Below are 21,879 nucleotides of genomic sequence, written 5' to 3'. Positions count from 1 at the left end.
CTGGGCTGGAATCATAGTCTTCTCTCATACATGCACATATGTGTACAGACAACACACTTCATACCACCCTCACACGTTTGTATGCAGACACACACACACACAGATGTATATTCAAAACACAGGTCTCACCCCCCAGCCCACACCCTGGGCACTCAGGACCACACTCCCACTAGACACACCATTTCCAGCAAACACGGGCCCTCCGCACAGGTGGCTCACATGCGGAGGTAGAGCCAGCGATTGGTGTGAATACACGCAAGTCCCAGACACGCCAGACCCCCCCTCAGTCCCCTCTGCCAGCACCCTGGTCAAGGCCAGGCATTCCCTCGAGCACCTCTACTTGGCACACAGACTCCCATGTGCCATCACTCGGGTCTGTGCCTGGCTCAAGCGAGTTCAGTTTGATTGCCATCTTGCCATCAGTGTAAGGTACTCTGGGTCCAAAGGCGACTTTCTCTCTTCTAATGGGGTGTCAGTGATAACAGGATCCTGGATTTGCAGAGTTGGGAGGAGGGGTGGTCCCAGGAATGCCAGTCAGTGGGAACCGTGAACATCTTCCTCCTTTCACAGGCCACATGGGTAGTTGGCGGTGTGCACCCCACATCTTCACTGTGGGCTCCCAGGTGTGTGCAGCCAGGCAAGGGCTGTCAGGCTGGGTGCCCCACTCTCTCCCAGCTCCCCTCTTGCTCCAGAGGCTCCTTCCTCCTGTCCCCCGAAGTGCTTTCCTTTATGCTGCTGCTCAGAGCTCCACCTGGGCCCTCACCTCACTCTGCACACTCCTGGGCCATCTCGGCCACGTCCAGAGCTTCTGTGAGAAGCCATACATGCTTTCAAAATGTGTTCCTCAGTGTAAGCGTACTGAGTGCTTCCACGTGCTGCAGGGCCGGGCCTTTTGACTCCTGACCAGAGTCCTCTCCCACACACCACCTGTCCAAACTGAACTCCCCATCTTCCTCCACCCAGTCCTGCCCACACTGATGCCTTTCAATAGTGGCATTTTATCTCAGCAAGTACCACTGCAGCTCTGGCACTCCTCATTCTAGACAACTGTGACTAGCCACCGAGCCCTGTTGCTGCCCTCTCTTCAGCCTCAGAATGTTGCCCTTCTGTCACCCCATACCCACATCTTGGTCTAGGACAGAGCAGGGCACAGATAGTGTCCGTGGAATGAATGTGCCTGACGGGCTCTGGGTGGTGTGGGAGGAGACGCACTGCTGGGCTCTTTGCTGGGCAGGGCTGGGTCTGACCCCCTGCAGGCTGTGCTGTGTCATTACTGAGCTGGGACCTTGTCCGGCCTGCAGGGACAGAGCTCCAGGTGGGGAAGCTGCCACCTGCCTTCAGCAGCCTGAGGTGACGGTTGGCTCTTGTCTGCTCAGGTGGATGTGTCCTTCTCGCTCTCCCTGGAGCTGCTCTCCTATCAGAAGCTCCCGGGTGACCAGATGCTGCCCGGAGTGGACATTCGGCAGAGCACAAGTGGAGAGAAAGAGATGGTGTTTACCCAGAATCTGCTCCTAGAGTACACCAACCAGACCTCTCAGGTGAGTCCCAGGCATGTCCCAAGAGCTGAGGAGGGTGGAACTGGGTTGGGGTCAGACGAAGGCAAACCCCAACAGGGCCCTCAGAAATAAGAGGAGCCCCAAGCCCTTGCCCTGCAGGTCCAGTCTGCCTTGAAAAAGGCCTTGACCATGGAGAGATGAGGGCCATTCATCCTTACTTGCCTTAGGAGCTCAGAGCCAGGTGAGGCACTATACAGTGAAAAATCGAGGAAGGCTTCTAGGAGGAGGTGGCATGTGAAGCCGCCTATTTAATCACTATTTAATGAAAAGGGAAACCATATTAAAAGCCAGGCCGAGGGAATGGCCTGATGGGTGGGAATAGTGAGCACCTGAGGGATGGACTCCCAGGCTCTTGTGGGGCTTTGAGCACCAGGGTGAACACCACGGGCCTGGGTCTGTGGACTGACAGAAGATCACAGGCTGTGGTGTGGGGCTGAGCTGGAGGGGCCCAGGCAGGTAGGGGCCCAGCGGGAAGGTGCAGGTGAGGAACGTGAAGGAATGGCCTGACTTGGGGAGTGGATTCCAGAGAGGCCAAAAGGAAGGATCTAAGCGCTAGAGCCAGGTGAGCCCTCTAGCCTGGTACTTGGGCAGCTGTTGGAGCCAGGGGCAGGAGAGGCCAAGGTAATAAGGTAAGTCAGACAGTGCCTGAGGTGACGTGGTGGTAGTGGGGCTGTCAGGAGCTAGGGCGCTCAGGGCACAGGTGGCCCTGATGTCAAGGGAAAGGGGGAGATGGCCTAGAGTCCAAGAGGAACACAGGGCTGGGCGCTGGGGCCCCATGGGAGCAAGAGGAAGGCAAGAGGGCAGCCGACCAGGGAGCTCGATTAGGGCAGGGGTGGCAGGGGGCGCAGTTGGTGCCTTCCGGCCCTCTGTCTGCGCAGAAGCCCACCGGCAGCTTCCAGCTTTAGATGCTGACACCAGCCCCCACCACCTCCACAGTGCTGCCTGTGCGCTCCTCAGAAGCGCCAGTGCTTGGAGTCGGCAGGGCTCATGTGTCCCTGAGACCCTGGCTCAGAGCCCAGCAGGGGTGGGCAAGGTCGCCTGGTCCTCAAGGTAAAGGTTCTGTGTCCTTAGGTGGTGCCCCTGCGGGCCACCGTGTCTGTGCCCGAGCTGCAGCTCTCTACCAGCTGGGTGGATTTTGGGACCTGCTTTGTGAACCAGGGGCGGGTCCGGGAGGTCTACCTGATGAACCTGAGCGGTTGCCGGAGCTACTGGACTGTGCTGATGGGTATGTCATGCTCTCCTGTCTGCCCACTGCTCCCATGCAGCTGGGCCAGGACCCCCAGGAAGGGGCCTATGTGTCCTGTCCCTGCAGGCTGGTACCACCTGGGAATTCCTACAGGGATGGCCAGTTCCCCAATCCTAAGTGATCCCCCAGAGATGCAGGGAACGTACTCCTGGGGCAGTACATGGAGCTGCCTGCCCACATATATGCTCCCTTCCCCTTGGTGCAGGCCAGAAGGAGCCGGACAAGGACCCTGTGGCCTTCAGGGTCTCCCCAAGCAGTGGAATGCTGGAGGCACGACCAGTCAACGCGCCTCCAACTTCCATCAGCCTGCAGGTTCTCTTCACTGCAAGGTACAGCCCCTCTCCACCTCTCCAGCACTGCCCTCAGGCTGGAACTCCTTCCTGATCTCACCCCCTGGGTCCACAGGAGCAATGAGCTGTATGAATCCACGCTGGTGGTGGAAGGTGTGCTCGGAGAGAATGCCTGCACCCTGCGGCTCCGGGGCCGAGGCTCTTACGATGAGAGATTTGTGTCACCCTACCAGCTCTGAGGTTCTGTCCTCAGAATACCCCTCCCCCTGCCAACTTTGGGAATAAACATGGCCCAGAACTAAGAAACAGGTGTGCTATGCATGGGGACCTCTGAGGACCTCTGAGCAGCTCCTGGGATGGAGGGACTCCCTCCAGGGCACTGGTCTCAGCGCAGGTCCTGCACTCTGTCCTCATGGGCCATACCACAGTGAGCAGAGACAAGACCAGTGTGGTAAGACCTGGCCCTTGGAATAAACCACAGCCACCAAGATAAGCTAACATACATTTACTGTGTCTATTGCATTCCCCATCCACAAGTATTACATGGTGGCCTTGGTGGCCCAGTACCTCACCCACTCCCATACTGTGCCATCAGTGTTCACGTTTTCCAAATTAGTTGAAGTGCCTTGATTTGCCCACTGCCGCCACAACCACCCACGCTGAGTTTTCCCCTGTGGCGCCACTTCTGTAGTGTTGCTTTCTCGCCTGTCTGGGGAGTGCAACCCTCAGTTTCCAGGGTATTCAAAGACAGCAGCAGCTCCCATTCCGGTCCCAATGCACATGGACACCACCCCATATGCCCTGTGGAAGCAACGCTGTGTTGGCTGGGTGAGGGCACAAAGGGCAGAAGCCCCCCCACCGGGCTTTCTCCAGACCAGGCAGAGCTGGGTACACCAAGGTCTCCGCGGGCACAGAGGATGAAAATCTATGGGTATGTAATTCCCTGCCTGCCCACCTGGGCACACACATGGTGGCAGGTGTTGGCTGCAGGCAGGCCAGGGTCCCCTTCAGGGCAGGCTCTCATGGAAAACGGGGGGGTCACACTCCTGCATCCTTAATTCAGAGTGTGTGAAAGTATACTTCCCCCTACAGCCCTCAGATGCCCAGCCTGGGCATCCTCCAGGACACCCCCATGGGGAGTCGGCCTCACCTCTTCCCACGGCGCTTCAGCTCGTTGAGTAGCGTGATGACTTGTCGAGCCCCAGTGCAGCCCAGTGGGTGGCCCAAAGCCACGGCACCCCCTAGAGGGTTCACCTTCTCAGGGGGCAGTCCTAGCTTCTCCACACAGTAGACAGCCTGAGAGGAGGCAGAGCTTCAGCTCTAGCTCCCTCCCGTCCCCTGCACCCTTGGCTCAATGTGGAGAAACAAAGGCTCACCTGGCTTGCAAAGGCCTCATTGATCTCAAAGATGTCCACGTCATGCACTGTCAGCCCTGCAGGCAAGGAGAAAGGCCTCAGCTGACCCAGTGGCCCCTTACCCTCAGCAGGGCTCTCAATCCCCAAGGGCCCACCCCATCCCTGGCCTGGTGTTTCTGTCTGGTGTTTCTGTCTTTGTTTCAGATGCATGAGTAGGTCCCAGAGTGGGGTCAGGAAGGGCTCCTGGCAGAGGTGCTAGTCTGTCCCACCTTCACTCTGCAGCCCCCATAGGACCACCACCCTCAGGCAAGAGGACACACATGGCCTCAGACTGAGAGGCAGAAGGAAGATCCAGATGTAGGGCATGAAGGAGCCACCTTACCTGCTTTTTGCAAAGCTACAGGGATGGCATAGGCCGGACCAATCCCCATGATGTCAGGTGGGACCCCAACCACTGCATAGGACCTCAGGATCCCAAGGATGGGAAGGCCCAGCTCTTCTGCCTTGGACCTCCGGGCCAGCAGGATGGCAGCTGCCCCATCGCTCACCTGGCTAGAGTTTCCTAGAGGCAAACCATAGGGGTAAGGAGGCCTCAGAGCAGGGCTGAGGCAGCCCAGCCCTCCTATGTCCACCTTGCCTGGTGGCTCCAGGCTCCCAGAGAACACCCAGCACGGACACGGCCCCTTCTTCCTCCCTCCCCCAGCCCAGCCTCACCAGCAGTGGTAGAGCCGCCCTCCTTGAAGGCAGGTTTCAGTTTGGCCAGGCCCACCATGGTGGTGTTGGGGCGGATACCCTCATCCTGGTCCACGGTGATCCTCCTCTCGTTGCCCTTGTCATCAAGGACTGTGGTGGTCACAGGCACAATCTCAGCTTGGAAACAGCCCTTGCTCTGGGCTCTGGCTGCCCTGCCAGCACCATGGACAGTGAGACTCCCTTCCTTCCTGAGGTCCCTCTGCTGCCTCCACTTCCTCCCCATTGGGGCAGACACGCAAGCTCAGACTGTTAAATACTGGGACACACTCGCCTTGGGAAGCTCTGAGGGACTACTGTGGGTCCCCACTACCCCTACCTGGCCGTGGGATTAGGAGGCCTCAGATCTTCAGATCCCCGCCAATCCCAGGTTCACGGGGGAGGAGAAGGTATGGAGGTGGTGGCTCCCCATTGAGTCTGATACCCATGAGGGACTGAGCCTGCTAGGCTTTCTATGCCAAAGTGAGTATAGCGTCCCAGAGATATCTGTGCTGGGTTCTGCCAACTTTTCTGTTTGATCACTAGGGCTCAGTTTCATCTGTCCCCCAGTTCCCACTTACGTAAAATGACATATACTAAACTACTTGATGAATCTTAGTATTGAAACAGTGTAAATCCACAGGGCATTTTAGGGTGATACTTAGAATCATATGCAAAATGTAAGTGCCCGGGGCATTCCCAAGGGAGAAATCCATAGCTTTCACCAAATTCTCAAATGGTTACTTGACGCCAAGTGGCTAAGTACCACTGCCTCAGAGAAGCCCACCTGGCCAGATACGACTCCCTTACTTTGCTGTCCTCTCCCTGGGCAGTTGGGGCTTGCCAACTTCAGCCTGCTCCTGCCCAGAGGCCTGAGCCCCTGGGGTTCCTCTGATGTCATCCTCAGCCCCTGCCTCAGGATGCTACCCCGGATGTAGGAGTGGTCCAGAAGCTGGGATGCCCGGGTCCCCAGCAATGCTGACCCCACGCTCCAGGCTATCCAGAGGAGCCTGTGGCTACCATGTCTAATCACCAAACCACAGCAGTTAGACAAGAGTCCTGGCCCTCATTACAGTTCCACCCCCAATGAACAGATGGGGAAACTGAGGCCCAGTAGGAAGCAGACACTCAGGGTGGACAGACAGTAGCAGGACATGGAAGTGCTAACATGCACAGTGGCCTGGCCCCTGCTTCCCTCTCCATCCTGTGAGGCACGAGACTCGGAACCACTCGCTGCCCTATGTAGTTGGTCTAAGGGCAGCTTCACCTAAGACCACCTAGGTCAGCCTCTAAACGCTCCACCCAAAACAACACTCACTTCTGCTGGGAAGCCAGTGCAAAGGTATCCTGCTTCTCCCGTGAAATGCCAAACCGCTCGGCTACATTCTCCGAGGTTATCCTAGAAGACAAACAGCAAACAGAGGGTGCAGTCTGGCAGCCTAGGACTGGCCAGGCGGTGCAGCTGTCATTAGAGACAGTAATGACAACTCGGGGAGTGCAGGGGCACAGACAGGGAGTCACCCAGACTCTCAGAGGCTCATACACCAGAGACCGGAAGAGAAGACGGGCAGACGGTATGGGAGGGGCACTACCTGGCTACTTTTGGCCAGCTTTTTCTACTCCTCAGGAAAACTGCTTCAATGTGGGAGATGAGGGCTCGCAAGTCCCCTCTGGGAAGATCACACCAAACCTTCCTGCTCACTGTAGGTGGAGCCTGCCCTCATCCTGGGAACCCAGGGCCACAGCGAGGCCTTCCGCCTGGGCTTCTGGTGTCTCTTGGAGATATGGCCACTGGTGCGGAGGCAGCCAGGACACTGACCTCTCTGAGCCTCAAGTGGAGCCAGGGTTCCCCCCGCCCACGGACTCTGGGGGTGGCCCAGCTCAGTGATGCTGGCAGGAGGGCTAACGTGCTAGGAAACCCCCAACATGCTTTCCACACTGCATCTGCTGGGGCCCAAGTTCCCTCACTAGCATGTCCAGTAACCAAAGCTTCTTAATTCATCTTTCTAGTTCTCCAAGGCTTTGGGGTGCAGCTGCCATCATCCTTCGTGTGACTGAACCCCCCCAGGGAGGGAGTAACAGGTTAGGATGTGTCTGGAAACCCAGAGGCACAGAGAGGACCTGGGGGCTCAGGAAAGGGAAGGAACTCGGGCAGCATCAAGTCCCATCCTGAGTCCCTGCAGAGCAGACCAAGAGCAAAAGCAGAAGGCCCAGGTAGGCAGCACCAGCCACAAGATGATCAGAGTTCCCGAGGCCCTGCTCCAGGCCAGCAGGGAGCTGAGGGACACAGGCACACTGCTGCAGGTGAACACTCACCCCATAGGAATCAGGCAATCTCTGGCCTTCTCCTTCTCCACCAAGCGAGAAGTAATATTTCCAGGGTTCCCTCTGTCAGCCAGGGACATGGACTCCACCCTAAGGAGGAGCAGGAGGAGATCACCAGCAGCTCTCAGGCACGAATGGCTGTGCATCTGACAAATGCTGGGGAGTAGCCAGGGAGTCCCAGCAAGGCGCTGGTCAGCGACGCAGAGCCGGGACTGTGGGACAGAGCACTGCACAGTCCACGCTCGTGGCAGGACCATGCTTCCCTAACTCAGCTGCTCCTGCAGCTCAGCCTAGTGTTAGCCACAGAGGGGGAAACACATCCAAAAGCCTGGGCCCTGCCCTCAGGCACCACAAATTCAGAAGACAGAAGAGACAAATTTTAAAAGCTGCAGCTCCCAGAGTGATGTGGCCTGCATGGGTGAGGAGGTGCTGGGAACTGAGAGGAAGGCGAGGTCTCAGGTTAGTGTGGTCAAAGGGCTTTGAAGAGGTGGTGGAACACGAGGCCTCATAGGATAACACATAGCCCTGACCGAATGCTTTTCATGTGCCCAGCACTATTTTCAAATCTTTCCAGGTCTTTAGTACAGTGTGAGTCACATATATGCCCTAGAGAGTTAGCTGCTGTTACATTTCATCTTATCAACTTCAACTGGGCTGAGGTAGTTTTCCACATTTTATAGGAGAGGACACTGAGGCCCAGAGAAGCTGAGTAACTTGTCCATGGTCATTCAGCTGGGATCCAAATTGAGGTAGTCTGGCTCCAGAAACCACTCGCAACTAGAATGTTCTGGGCTACTCTTCACGATCAAAGCCTACGGGGAACAGTGAGCCTGTGATATCAGGGACAAGACTAGCTCAGGACCCTTAATACCTTAGTAACACAGTCCTTATCATGCGTGGGGGCCTCAGGTGCCCTCTAAGAAACTCGTGAAGACTCAAGCCTTCTCCTCCAGGTACCCACACCTCTCCCTCCCACAGTAAGATAGAGGCACGTGAGAGACTGATCAGAGGGCAGGCTGGGCAGTAGCCCTTTCCCGGCCAAAGTCCCTGCAGTGTGGTCTTCGGTTTTATTTACAGCTGCAGACACAAGGCAATATAACCTAGTGCCAGTGGGCACAGCCCTGAGGCAGCCCAACAATGCTCGTGAAGAAACACTATCCAGAGGAGCTGAAGGGGGCCACCCACCTCCCTAGGCTGCCAAAGCCATTGCTTGGCCTGTCCTCCCAGCACCAGATGCCCACCAAGCCTGAGCCCCACACCGTCCCTCCTGGGAGGCACTGCCCAGTACAACTGCAGCTTCATATGCTGCAGGCAAAGATGGAGCCACAGCTGACAGTGCTCAAACCACCACAGATCTGACCATGCCCCTCAGAACCCAGGAGGCAGCCAGAAATTTCCACCATGGTACCAGGGTGAAGGACAAGGAGATAGCCTAGGGAAGTGAGAAACTAGTTAGAGTAGGCAGCTGTCCCTGGCTTTCGGGAACCAAAACTGCCACTTCTCCCTCAGCAGCATCGTGAACCATCCAAAGCCATGGCAGGAAACCTGAGAGCTCTATTTTCTCATAATGCTTGCCCACATTCTCCAGCCCAACAGATTTCCAAGAAAGCAAGCTTTTAAAAGCCCACTTCCTTTCCCCATTAGCACTGAGAAGTGTGAACAATTCCTGAGCAGTCAGAGCTGAGGGCTACTTCTAAGCTGAATTTGTGGGAACCCTCTCCCAGGCAGCTGCCTAAAGGGGAAAATCCCGAAATCATGGGCCTCTGAGAACTCAGGAGATGAGTATTAGTTTTATTGTTACAAGCTGGTTAATAAGCTCTGGCAGAAAGAAATTCTTACCCACAAGCCATGCCAATGTCATAAGACCCATTTCTGATGCCACCTGCAACAAAAGCATTTCATAAACATCCTTCAACAGAGTCCTCTTCTGGACACAGGGGAGCCTCTTCCCCACCTGGTTGCTAAGTGGGCCCCAGCCTCAGAGATGGAAGACCCAGGAAGTGTCCAGAAAAGGCTGGGGGTAGCAGCAGGGGGCTGTCTTTCTCTTTCTGTGATGAGTCCTCTCAGAGATCCTTACTGCTTGCCCAGTAGATGGTGACTTTGCTGACCCAAATTCCCAGAGCCAGGCTGTAGCAATGAGCACCCACCCAGTCACAACTTACCAGCTATGTTGACCACTGCCTGGAGTCCCGAAGAACATTGTCTATTGACAGTGGACAAAGGTACAGTCTCTGGGATGTCACTGAAACAGAAGGTGACACCACAGTCAGCCCCCTCTGCCCTGCCAGGCTCTCACAGAAAGCAGGCCTGTGCTCCTGGCCAACACGACTGTCCCATCAGTGGGTGCAAAACCAGCAGCCCTTTCCCCACTCCAGGCCAGATCCGTACTGGGCAGACTCCATCTCTACAGGCGCTTGGTCCCCGGGGCCCCACAAGCACATGCCCTCCCATCCTGTGATTCTCTTCAACCAAGGCCAATTCTCTTCACAGCCAAAGGCAAGGGAAAGCTGGTTAGGCCACAGGGATCCTTCTTTCTCTCCCTTTGAAGATTCAAAAATGAAAACTATAGTACATCTGTGTCTCCCAAAGAACAGAGAACCAGAGCAAAAGAAATGTCTAAAGTATGAGGCCAGAAACCATCTCTACTCTGCAGCCTTGCCAGTAACCACGTGGCTAACCCTTTCTGTTCCTTCTCTCTGGAAAGTCTGCTCCCAGCTGGTCAAAGACCCTGATGGTGTTCTAACATTCCTTGTTCTAGTGGGTTCCCTCAGGCTCCCACTCTGGTAGTTGCCCTGGGAGCTGGTGGGGCTGTCCCTCCTGATGTAACCTGTCCTGGGGAGCCCAGCTGAGTGTGGCTCAGCGGTTGAGCATTGACCTAGGATCCAGGAGACTGCGATTCGATTCCCAGTCAGGGCACATGCCAGAGTTGTGGGCTCCATCCTTACTTAGGGGCATGCAGGAGGCAACCGATCAATGACGACTGTCTCATCATTGATGTTTTTCTCCCTCTCCCTTCCTCTCTCTGAGATCGATAAAGATATATTTAAAAAACACACATACACACAAAAAACCTGTCCTGGGAAAAACCCCAGACCCTCAGACTAAATCATAGGGGGTAAAAGCACTCTGGTGATTTTGGGTGCAGCAGGGTCTACTGAGGCCCTCTCAGATGGCTAGCCTCCTAGGTCCCCTAACTCCCAAAGCACATCACAAGAAAGCACATGGCTGGCTGCTGTGGAGGTCACTTTAACCTTGGGAGCTCAGGGAAGTCAGGCAAATGGCGAAACTGTTTGGGCAGAGTCTAGCTAGGGCAGAGAGAGGAGGTAGGGAGAGAATGACCAGCATAGGGATGGTGGGCAGGCAGGCTGGCTGAAAGAGGAAGAGTTACCACCCCTTCACCCAACCCCCCAAGTTTTCGCTAAGCATCCACTCAGTACAAGATACCACCTGAGGGATGCTGAGAGGCTTATAATACAATGCCCTAGAGGATGCCCGACCAACACACACAAAATGAATCACCTAGCAGAGACTGAAATAACAGAGCAAGAAGACAAAGCACATCACAAGAAAGCACATGGCTGGCTGCTGTGGAGGTCACTTTAACCCTGGGAGCTCAGGGAAGTCAGGCAAATGGCGAAACTGTTTGGAAAGGGTTTAGCTAGGGCAGAGAGAGGAGGTAGGGACAGAATGACCCGCATAGGGATTGTGGGCAGGCAGGCTGGCTGAAAGAGGAAGAGTCAAGGCCAGCACGCAGCTGGGAAGATAAGGCTGGGAGGCAAGCCCGGAACCAGATCCTGGGAGTCCTTGAACTCCAGGCTAAGCAGTCTGAACCTCTCCTGGTCCCGAGAGGTTTTGTTAGCTTTCCTGGTCCTTCACTGGCCAATGTTCCCACTATTTTTTCTCCATGCTGTTAGGAGTACAGAGCTAAGTGGTTCTTAAATCTACACGTGAAAATAACTTAAGCATTCCTCCTCTGTCTTGAGACAGCAAGAAGTGAAGGGCAAGTCGACCAAGGCCCCTCCTGGGCTACCCCTCTCCTCAAGTTCTGCCCTGTCCCTAAGTCTCTGCTGACGGAATATGACTGAAGGTCCCCACTTGCTCAACTGGCAAAAAACCTGAACGTCACTCTTCAGGGTGCCTACTTGGTTACTGACCTGGCAAAAGAGGACAGAATCCAAAGAGTACTTAGAAAAAGCAAAGCAATAAATTGACTTTGGCTAGAATTCAGGTCAGATCTTTTGCTACAGTCTCAAAGGCCCTGTTTGTCCTGACCCAGTGCCAGGTAACACATCTCCCTTCAGTTTTCGAATGTAACTCGTTCCGGAAGCCCTTTCGAGTTCTGAAACATTCGGAAACTGAGGGATCCACAGCCGACAGCTAGGTCTCAGGATCTTGCCCTCAGCGGGAGCAGCATGGCATGTTCGACTTCCGAGGCATGTTCGGAAACCGAAGCATTTACCTCTGGGTTTACGGCATTCGTAACCCAAAATGCTTGTCAATGGAGACGTTCAAAAACTGAGGTGCCACTGTAGAGGAAAGGTAGGGTTCTCAAGAGCAGGGTGCCGAGGACCCTGGCTGCGTCCAGGTTGGGTATCCAAGCTGATTCTCTCCCGTCCACAAGCTGAGTTCCCTGAGGCCTGAGCCCACTCAAGAGTCAAAATGGCCAACCAGAGCTAGAACTGGAAGTTTACCTCAGAAACTGGGCGATTCGGGCCATGATTGCCCCGGCCCCCGGCTGAAGCACATTTCCTGTGGACAACAAACCTTCATTCAGTGCCTGTTGGTGTTCGGGGCACTAAGGTCTATCTGTGCATATCAGAGAGGGAACATTCCAGATCTTTCTTCAGAAACACGAGCCCTGAGCAGGCTCACTTGAGGCCTTGAAATGTCCAAGGTGTGGAGCTGGGGGAGCAAGCTATATAGTAGCTCTTCCTGGTCATACACTACAGTGTTGTAGTGTATGACCCCCCCCCTTCCAAATCAGCACACAATGAGCAGGTTGCCTGCCTGTCATTGAAAGGAAAGAATGCAGTGCAAAGCTTGAAGTCAAACAAACTGGTTCGGTCGGCTAGGTAAATGGGGTTCTGAAGATGCAACACCTCTCCAAGTGTCCTCTGCCAATCCCTGCCGTCACTCCATAGGTGGAACCTAGGGGTGGTGGCATCTACGGTATTTAATAAGACTTTTGCCACACTATGTTGTTTTGACGCTAGAAGAGTAGAGGTGGGGAAAAAGAGTTGACCAAAGGTGAGGAAGCCCTGGATTCAGATCCAGAGCTCTGCTGCAAATTCCCAGGCCTCAGTTTCTCCATCTGTAAGTGAGGGATTGGACTAGACTGTTTTTGATGCTACCTCTGTTCTGTGGTAGCAGAAACTGATTGTCGGGATCGGTAGAAAACCCCACAGTTTCAGGTCTCCTAGGGTGTCCTCAAACCTGTGCCAAGTGTCTTGGCGTTAGAGAATGTCTGTCACTGGAAAGCCCTGCTTTCTACCAAACTTAACATGCCGAATGTGCTTGGAGGAGGGCAGAAAGTGCCTGGAGGCGGGGGCGGAGCCTAGTCCTAAAAAGACAAATGCATCTGTGTGCAGTCCCCCGACGTCCCCCTCAGTGACAACACCAGGCCGGTGCCTGGAGGGTGGCGAGGTGGGAGCGCGAGGGGGCCGAGCCCAGGGCCCGGGCGGCGTGCTCACCCACGCAGATGTCTCCCAGTTGGGTCGGGCTCAGCTTCAAGTCCTGGAGAACCGCGGTCAAGACGGCCGAGAGCAGCTCGTCGGGGGTGGTGTCCTGCAGCGAGAAGCGCGGCCGCGGTGGCCCCGGCCGTCGGTGCGCGAGGTCCCAGGGCCTCCACTACCTGCCCCCCTTTCACAGCTCTGCAGCCGAGCGGCCTCCGGCGCCAAGGGAACCGCGCGGCGGAGCCAGACCCCAGCGCGCCGTCTCTCACCCCGCGACCGACCCGGGGCCTCACCTTGAAGCCGCCGCGGCCCCCTCGGCCAATGGCCGTGCGCCGCCCGTGCACCACGACCACGTCCTCGGGCGACGCGCTGCGAGCGACGCTCCAGCACTGCGCGGCCTGCAGCGCGGGCGTCCCGTCCGCATCAGGCCGGCCTTTCAGGTGGCCCAGCACCACCTGCAGCCTCCGCATCGCGCAGCTCGGCCCGGTAAACCCCCGCCCGGCCCGGAACACAGCGTCGGAACCGAAAAACTGTCGCGAAACTGCACCTTTACCCTGGAAGCCTAAACACCGCCCACAGACCTGCGCAACTGACGCGCCCTACTCCCCCAAAGTCCCGCCCACCTCCTGCCCCAGCCAACCAGAAGGTGAGTCTGCCTTAAGGCCCGCCCCCGCCGCAAACTAAACCACCTATCGCAGGGGTCATCCAGTCAAAGCCCCGCCTAGGTAGCCTACGGCTGCCAACCAGGAGGTGGACCTTTCTGAAGCCCCGCCCAGAAATGTGGATTGGAGGAGATTGCGAAACGCGCGGTCAGACTCCAAGAGCCCTTTAGGCATCTTGGAAAAAAAACTCCGCCACTGCCTGGGCTCCGTCCCCCGCAACTCAGCCCGCTGCCAGCCGCCAAACAGAAGGCCGGGCCGCCGGAGCCCAGCCCACGGCTTCCTGCTGGGAAGGAGGCCGGGACTCGAACCGTTCTTCCCTGGTCTCGTCTTCTCTGCTGCCTCCTGGATCCCAGCACCTAAGTAATTCTGAGACTGCCCAGGACCGTACCCCGACGTGCGTGGGCTCTCCTGGGAAGTCTGTCGAGAAGACTGAGGGAATATGGGCGTCTGAGGCGGCAAGAGAATGGATTGTTCAAAGGCGCACGAGCTCCCTGTCTGGAGAGAGCCCCGCACAAGTCTGTAAATTACCAGCGTTACAGTCATTTGGGATGATCGGACGAGCGCCCAGCCCCACCACTAGGCCGGGATCCTCCACCGAGGCAGCAAGGGATCCTCTATCCGTGGTGCCCGCGACATGCTTGACACTAAGTGAGCCATACACACCTATAGAATGAATGAACCAGAGTGCCCCAGGTCAGGCTGAGTCTCCCCAAACCTAAAGCGCAAGGCCAGGTGCCCCCTTGACTCCCAATGGCAGTGTGTTTCCCTTGAGCAACGATTCCACCCTTTTTCATCTCATGGCACACACAAACTAAGTACTAAAATTCTGCAGCATACCAAAAACTATATTTTTTGCCGATCTGAAAAAAAATGGGTATAATTTTGATTTATTCACAGGACGGCTATCTTTGTGTTGACTGTTGTCATATTTATTATTTATTTATTTATTTAATTTATTTTACAATCTAGGGGGAAAGAGGTCAGTGTCCCTGACTAAATAGCCAGGTGCTGCATGTTTTAAAAATTCCTGTGGCACATCAGTGTGCCGGGGCACAGGGTTGAAAATCGCCGCCCTAGAGAGTAGTACTGCTCCCCCCCCCCCCCCCCGCCCCAGACAACCAAGTCCAGGGCGCCCTGTCAGCCCCACCCCGGAGGGTAGGGCTGTACCCCCGCCTTCCACGGCCAGGGCCGCGGCACGCCTCAGACCCCAAAGGGCAGTAAGCACTTTCCCGCCTCTGCCTCCGAGACCGGGGCGAGGGCTCCCCCTACTCCTGCGGGCAGGACTGTGTGTTTCCAGCAGATGGGGACACACAATCCTTGCCTCCTCCCCCACCACCCTCGAGGGCAGGGCCGCACGAACCCCTCAAACCCCCCACTGGGAGGATGTGACTCCACGAGATTCCAAAGGGCATGGCCCCCGCTCCCTACCAGCCCCGAAGGAAGCTCGGCACCCCTCCCCCCGCCTCCCCCGCGCGCACCAGCCCCCCCCCCCCAGGTCAGGCCTGTGGGCCTCCCCAGCCCTCAAAAGGCAGCTACCCAGTTTCCTCATCCTACAAGCACGGTCCCCCGAGGGCAGGGGTGGGGCGCCCCCACCTCTGCACTGGGCAGAGGCTGCAGATGGGAGGGGAGGGCGGCGCTTCTCGGAAAGTGAAACCCGCGGGGCGGGGCCGGGAGCCGGGGCCCGAGGGGAAGGAGGAAGTGCGCGCCCGGGCCCCGACGCGACCGCGCGCCCGCTCCGGGGGGCGCCACGATGGCTGCCGCAGCCCCCCGCGCGGGGCCCACCGCCGTCGCCCCCGCCCTCGCCCCCTCGGCGGCCTCCCTGCCCCTGGCCGCGCTCAACGTGCGGGTGCGGCGCCGCCTGTCCCTGTTCCTGAACGTGCGCACGCAGGTGGCCGCCGACTGGACGGCGCTGGCGGAGGAGATGGGCTTCGAGTACCTGGAGATCCGGCAGCTGGAGGCGCACGCCGACCCCACCCGCAAGCTGCTGGACGACTGGCAGGGCCGCCCGGGCGCCTCGGTGGGCCGCCTGCTCGAGCTGCTGGCCAAGCTGGGCCGCGACGACGTGCTGCTGGACCTGGGGCCCAGCGTCGGTGAGGACGCCCCGTGCCGGCCTCGGCGGGCGCGCCCCGGCCAGGCCCCCGCCCCCGGGCGTAGAGAGGGGGGGCAGCCTGCAGGGGGGAGCCGTGCCGGACCGTTCCCTCTTGCGGTACCGAGCGTGGGAGCGACCAGAGAAGGGAGGGGGAGGCCCGGCGACACGGAGAACGAAGGGGAACGGCAAAGGCTTTGCGTTAGGACCAGGAGTCAGAATCGGGTCCTCTGTGCGGGTGTCTGGGTCGCTTCAGGTAGAGCGACAGGGCAGGTGAGGGACTGAAACCTGACAGCCTTGGAAACCTCGGGTGCCTAGGAAATGCGCCGCTTCCTGCATAGGCATGGGGACAGTTGCCCACAGACAGGCGCACCTTGCTTGGTTGGAGCCTCTGGCCTCCCTGCACAGAACCACTGGGTCCCTGGGCCCTTCTTGCATGCCCCCCCCCCTCACATTAGCTGTGGCTTTTAGAAGCAGACCTTGGGTTCTATTCTCCCGGGCCCTAGGAAAGGGTGTTAGGGCAAAAGCATAGAAAGATACAAACCTGACCTTGATGGCTTTCCAAATGGCTAGGACACCAATGACATCCCTTTGGAATGGTCAGAGCCAGCTGGGAGCTCAACTTTTCAGAGCTGTCCCAACAGCGGGTGGCACCAGTCAGCTGGAGAGACCCTAGAGCCCAACATGGCCAGGGAGGTGGGACCGGGGCTGGAGCCTGACTGTGGATAGAGGCATGGGGCACCCCTGGGGAGCCTGCCACACTCTGTCTCTTCCCCACAGAGGAGGACTGCCAAAAGTATATTCTGAAGCAACAGCAGGAGGAGTCTGAGAAGCCCTTACAGGTGGCTGCTGTGGACAGCAGCGTCCCACGGACGGCAGAGCTGGCGGGCATCACCACACTCGATGACCCCATGGGTAAGGGCCTAATACTGATCCAGGTGGGACAGGTGGGCCATAGGACATTGTGGTGTTTAGAGCATGATTGTTGAAAGCAGATGGGCTGTGGCACTTTGGGCAAGTCACTTAATATCTCTAAGCCTGTTTCTTCACCTGAGAAATGGGAATAATAATAGTCCTGCCTCTGAGTGGGTATGAAACTCATGAAATGATGTGTCTGTCTCATGTTCAACCCAGGGCTTGGCCCAGGCCGAGGGTGGTGGGGAGGTGCTCATCTTTCCTCTCCTGGGAAGAGCACTTTTTTTAGTGTCATCTCAGGGTTGGTGTGGGGTCCAGGACCAGGGTCATCTGCACTGGGGGCTCCTGGCTGGGCTTCTCCCCAGCCTTCCAACAGAACTCTGACCATCACCCTTATTCTCTGCACCCAGGGCAAATGCCTGAGCGATTTGATGCCTTTATCTGCTACTGCTCCAGCGACATCCAGTTTGTACAGGAGATGATCCAGCAGCTGGAACAGACAAACTACCGGCTGAAGTTGTGTGTTTCAGACCGTGATGTCCTGCCTGGCACCTGTGTCTGTTCTATTGCCAGTGAGCTCATTGAGAAGAGGTTGGCTAGTGGCCAGGGGGCGAGTGGGTGGGTACACAAAGCCCTGCCCAGGGATCCAGATGCTGGGATTTTCCCAGCTGGGCCCTGTCTAGCCTGGGCACAGTGGGCTCCTCCCAAGGCCATCCCTTGGGAGTATGCTGAACTGTGTCTCCACAGTGCCTACAACCTGCCCACTCTTCCCTAGGTGCCGCCGGATGGTGGTAGTTGTCTCAGATGATTACCTGGAAAGCAAGGAATGTGACTTCCAGACTAAGTTTGCACTCAGCCTCTCTCCAGGTAAGCTCAGTCCTTCCCTTGCTACAGAAGAATAGATGGGTGGGGCTTCAGGATGCCAGCCTTTCCTCACCAAGGACCATGGGTGCAATATCAAGGAAATCCTGCAGGTCACTGCACACCTGAGTACCTTCTGTGTGGCTGAATGTGTTCCAGGGATGCTTAGTTGGGAGAGGGCTGTTGTTAATCCTGGGCTAGGGACTGGTCCCACCCACTGTGGGACAAAGGCCTGGTGCCAGCTCTACACCCCTTGGCTTGTAGGTGCTCATCAGAAGCGACTGATCCCCGTCAAATACAAAGCAATGAAGAAAGAGTTCCCCAGCATCCTGCGGTTCATCACTGTCTGTGACTACACCAACCCCTGCACCAAGTCCTGGTTCTGGACTCGCCTCGCCAAAGCCCTGTCCCTGCCCTGAAGACTGACCTGGGACCCTGGGTGTACGTGTGTCTGTCTGCCTGTATTTGTACTTCTGCCCCTGCCTCCCACTGCGGTTGTAGGGGGATTCCTTGAGGTGCCAACTCCACAGACACATCTGCAGCCACTGGACATTTCTGGACATCACATCTCATGTTCTGTGTGGAACCAATGGCTGTGAGTGGATGTGCCAGCTGGAACTGCGAGGAGGACCAGAGGAGCCATCTCTGACCCATCCACACATCTTAGACCTCAGTTTCCCTAACTGAGAACTGAGCAGGGTGGGGAGAACAGGCAGTAGCCGTGTTTGAATCACTGTGGGAAATGGTAAAGCGTTGTTCTGGGTCTCCCGGGGGAGACAGATCTTGGCTGAGAGAGAGTTGGCTGCTGGGGCCCGGCACTGCCAGGGCAGCTGCTTCCACAATGGTGCCTACTCATTGCCCACCTCACATCCCACTTCCTCCTGCCCCCAGGGTAGATAGTGGCTTAGCACAGGGAGATCCCACCTTTGAGTCTGATTTCCCCATGGATTCACCTCTGCCTTCCTCTTGGATTCCTCCCAGCCCTTTCCCGGTTTCAATGTGACAAGTCCTCTAAGCGGTTGGGGCTGCTTTACATGTCAACCCGTCAGGGTGCTTATGGACACACCCTCGGCTCTGCCTGACACGGGATGGGATCCACCGAGTTTGGGTTCTGAGGCTGGGTCCCCATGGCGGGGTAAGCAAGAAACCTTCCTCCCTGGGCCACCCACAGAGAGCTTTCCCACCAACTTTCTGTACCTTGATTGCCTTACAAAGTTGCTTGCTGGGACTAGTTTACAAACCAGGACCATGTAAGAGCCTCCTGCCCCAGAGCTTGTGGGCACATGGACACACGTACACACACGCACATATGCATGCGCACACGTGCACCTCCATCCATACATTTCCCTGGGTATAGCTATAGCTCCCAGGTACAGCCGGGTGAGATAGTCCCACCATTGTGGGGGGTCTAACCGTGGACAAAAATGGAACCCTCTTGTATTCCTTTTCTCTTTTTTCCCACTTCATTGAAACCAGCCTCTAGAAAGGACCTGATATGCCAGCATTTACACCTTCAGTGAAGCTATGCGCAGGGAAAAGAGCTGCTTGACCTCACAGAGCAAGTCAGCAGCAGACAGCTGTTTTCCCCTCTCCCTCTCTGGGGGATTTGTACATTAGTTAACCTCAAGCTCTCCTTTGGGGAGAAAATACCATGTTCTCAGGTCTCTGTCCCAGAGCAGATACCAGGACCCTAAATCTAATAGAAAATGCATGTCTCTGCTCCACATCCAGCAGGGCTGGTGTGAGGTACCTTTCCTTGGGGCCTGGGGAGGGACTGAAGGCCCCTCTCTGCACAATCTTAATGGAGCACTTAGCTGCCATGCACCTATCCCCGCTTTGATACTAGGGAGTATTTTTAAGACAATTTCAAGAAAGTATCTCACACCTATTTTGTATGCATTGTGAGAATTTCAAAGAGCTGAGAAATGCCTGTGTCATTTCTCCTGTATCTTGGGTTTATAATAAAGAGTTTTCTACTTTGAGAACAGCGGGTTTCATTTGTGTCTAGAAGGAGTTTGAAAGTGGTAACCTGGGATGGGGCTCTCCTGGGTAAGAAACTGGCCTATAGGGTAGGTTCCTGTGGGTTTGGCAGGGGTTTCCTGAAGGCTGGACCAACGAAGTCAGTAATGGAAAAGAAACCTTGAGAGGGATTTATTCCAGATTGGACAAGAGAACATATTAATACTGTGAGACTTCGTTGGATCCTGGTTCAAAGAGACCAATTATAAAAATACCTTTTTTGGTCACATATCTGATCATTACCCAGAATATATAGAGAACTATATATAACCCAAAACCAAACAACCCAACTGAAAAATAGGCAAGGGACTTGAATAAACAGTTCTCCAAAGAAGATATACAAATGATTAGTAAGTATGTGAAAAAATGCTCACCATCACTAATCATTAAGGAGTGGTGTCAGAGAAGGCCTGTGAAAACAGAAGATTTAGGTAAGATCCAGAGCTTCATAACAGTACTCAAAATGTCCTGTGTATCTGGCCTGTGTATCTCGGTTGGTCGAGCATCGTCCTGTGCACCGTAAGATCACCAGTTTGATGCCCCATCAGGGCAACAGATGGATGTTTCTCTCTTTCCCTCTCCCTTCTTCTCTCTCTAAAATCAACAAAAAGATATATTTTTTAAAAGTATCCAGGATTGAAAATCACTCTTCATATCAAGAACCGGGAAAATCTCAACTTGAGTGAGAAGATACAATTGACAGGTACTAACACCAAGATGACACAGACATTGAATTATCTGACAAGGGTTTTAAAGCAGCCAGTGCAAAAATGCTTTAATAAACAGTTATAAACATACTTGAAACAAATGAAAATAGTCTCAGCAGAGAAAGACAGATGAAGAATTAAATTGAAATTTTAGAACTAGCGGGGAAAAAAAAAGCCCAACTAAAATAAAAAGCTCACTGGGTCGAGAGGACAGAGGAAGGAATCAATGAACTTGAAGACTAAATAATATAAATCACCCAAACTAAACACAGAGACTAGCCTGGAAAAAATTAAGAGTCTCAGGAGTACTTGGGACTGTAAGGAAAGATACAATATTTGTGTCACCTGAGTTCTAAAAGGAGAGGAGAAAAACGGTGGAGCTTAAAAAGAATTCAAATAAGTTGGGCTGAAAATTTTCCAAATATGGCAGACATACACCCACAGACTCAAGAATTTGATCAAATCTAAAACAGGGTAACTCAAAGAAATCCATGCCAAGATACATCGTAGTCAAACTTCTGAAAACTAAAGACAAAAACAATAATCTTGAGCCCGGCCGGTGTGGCGTCAGCCCGTGTACCAAGAGGTCGCTGGTTGGATTCCCCGGGGGCCCATGCCCAGGTTTCGGGCTGGGTCCCCAGTAGAGGGCTTGCAGGAGGCAGCCGATAGAGGTTTCTCTCTCATCCATGTTTCTCTCTCTCCCTTCCTCTCACTCTTAAAAAAAACAATAAAAACATATTTTTTTAAAATCTTGAAAGCAGCCAGAGAGAAATGGCACCTTCCCTATAATGGAAAAAACAATTTAAATGATACCAAATAGCTTATCAGAAGTCACGGAGGCAGGAAGGAAGTGGCACAATATTTTTAAAGTGCTCAAAGGAAAAAATGTTAACTCAAAATCTTATATCCAGTGAAAATCAAATAGAAGAAATGAAGGCAGCCCTGGCTGGGTCGCTCAGTGGGTTAGGGCGGCGCCCTGATACGCCAAGGTTGTGGATTCAATCCCCAGTCGGGGCACATACGAGAATCAACCAATAAATGCATAAACTGGTGGAACAACAAGTCAGGGTTTCTCCTCTCTCTCTCTGTCACCTCCCTCCCTCCTTTCCACTCTCTCTAAAAATCAGTGGGAACCAAAAAAAATTAAAAAGCTAAAGGAAATGTTTTGACACAATATAAACATTTTGAAAAGAATTTTGGATCATCAAGAAGGAAGAATGAGCGAGTAAAAAAACAAGCGAAGACTATGCTTTACTTCTCTTAAGTTTTCTAAATTATATCTGTTGATTTAAGCAAAAGATTAGTGATTGTGCAGGACATTTTAGGGAAGTTGATAAGCACAGTGGTAATTTCTGCTTCAAGCTAATGCACAAACAAAAAGGAGAAATGAAGTGACTGCTGCCCGGAAGGAGGAACTCTGCCTTCCCCACGATTTCCTCTCTCAAAAGATCAAAGC

The 21,879-nt window shown here is 54.9% G+C and overlaps 3 protein-coding genes across 3 annotated transcripts in view; 2 read left to right on the top strand and 1 right to left on the bottom strand.

Annotated features, from left to right (window-relative positions):
- The window catches only part of DLEC1 (DLEC1 cilia and flagella associated protein), a 41,603-nt gene extending 38,243 nt beyond the window's left edge, over positions 1-3,360 (top strand). The window contains exons 34-37 of the mRNA XM_016196205.2: positions 1,377-1,538; positions 2,628-2,781; positions 3,008-3,131; positions 3,208-3,360. Of these exons, the coding sequence (XP_016051691.2) occupies positions 1,377-1,538; positions 2,628-2,781; positions 3,008-3,131; positions 3,208-3,331 (564 nt within the window). The 3' untranslated portion in view covers positions 3,332-3,360. The remainder of the gene's footprint in view (positions 1-1,376; positions 1,539-2,627; positions 2,782-3,007; positions 3,132-3,207) is intronic.
- On the bottom strand, positions 3,355-13,695 carry ACAA1 (acetyl-CoA acyltransferase 1). Its single transcript, XM_016196181.2, has 12 exons — positions 13,467-13,695; positions 13,192-13,285; positions 12,193-12,250; positions 9,664-9,743; positions 9,341-9,383; positions 7,493-7,591; positions 6,495-6,575; positions 5,162-5,352; positions 4,830-5,009; positions 4,469-4,524; positions 4,243-4,388; positions 3,355-3,893 (listed from the first exon to the last, which is right to left on the bottom strand). Exons 1-12 carry the CDS (start codon positions 13,641-13,643, stop codon positions 3,818-3,820), a joined length of 1,281 nt encoding a protein of 426 aa, XP_016051667.2. The 5' UTR covers positions 13,644-13,695; the 3' UTR covers positions 3,355-3,817.
- Positions 13,696-15,585: 1,890 nt separating this feature from the next.
- Positions 15,586-19,682, top strand: MYD88 (MYD88 innate immune signal transduction adaptor). The gene is made up of 5 exons (XM_087824611.1): positions 15,586-15,925; positions 16,702-16,836; positions 17,247-17,427; positions 17,612-17,703; positions 17,962-19,682. The coding sequence occupies exons 1-5, from the start codon at positions 15,586-15,588 to the stop codon at positions 18,114-18,116; spliced, it is 903 nt and encodes a 300-aa protein (XP_087680737.1). The 3' UTR covers positions 18,117-19,682.
- Positions 19,683-21,879: the final 2,197 nt, after the last annotated feature.

This window comes from Miniopterus natalensis, chromosome 15, assembly GCF_054644295.1.
Source record: "Miniopterus natalensis isolate mMinNat1 chromosome 15, mMinNat1.hap1, whole genome shotgun sequence".
Classification (NCBI taxonomy): Eukaryota; Metazoa; Chordata; class Mammalia; order Chiroptera; family Miniopteridae; genus Miniopterus; species Miniopterus natalensis.
The sequence above is the reverse complement of the archived record's forward strand: the minus strand, read 5'-3'. Positions and strand labels throughout refer to the sequence as shown.

Coding starts and splice junctions, on each gene's coding strand:
- ACAA1 (XM_016196181.2), bottom strand. CDS start 13,643: ATGCGGAGGCTGCAGGTGGTGCTGGGCCACCTGAAAGGCCGGCCTGAT. Junction 9,384..9,663: donor GGCAGTGGTCAACATAGCTG/GTAAGTTGTGAC, acceptor CTTTTGTTGCAG/GTGGCATCAGAAATGGGTCT. Junction 5,010..5,161: donor GGGCGGCTCTACCACTGCTG/GTGAGGCTGGGC, acceptor GTTTGCCTCTAG/GAAACTCTAGCCAGGTGAGC.
- MYD88 (XM_087824611.1), top strand. CDS start 15,586: ATGGCTGCCGCAGCCCCCCGCGCGGGGCCCACCGCCGTCGCCCCCGCC. Junction 15,926..16,701: donor GGACCTGGGGCCCAGCGTCG/GTGAGGACGCCC, acceptor TCTTCCCCACAG/AGGAGGACTGCCAAAAGTAT. Junction 16,837..17,246: donor CACACTCGATGACCCCATGG/GTAAGGGCCTAA, acceptor CTCTGCACCCAG/GGCAAATGCCTGAGCGATTT.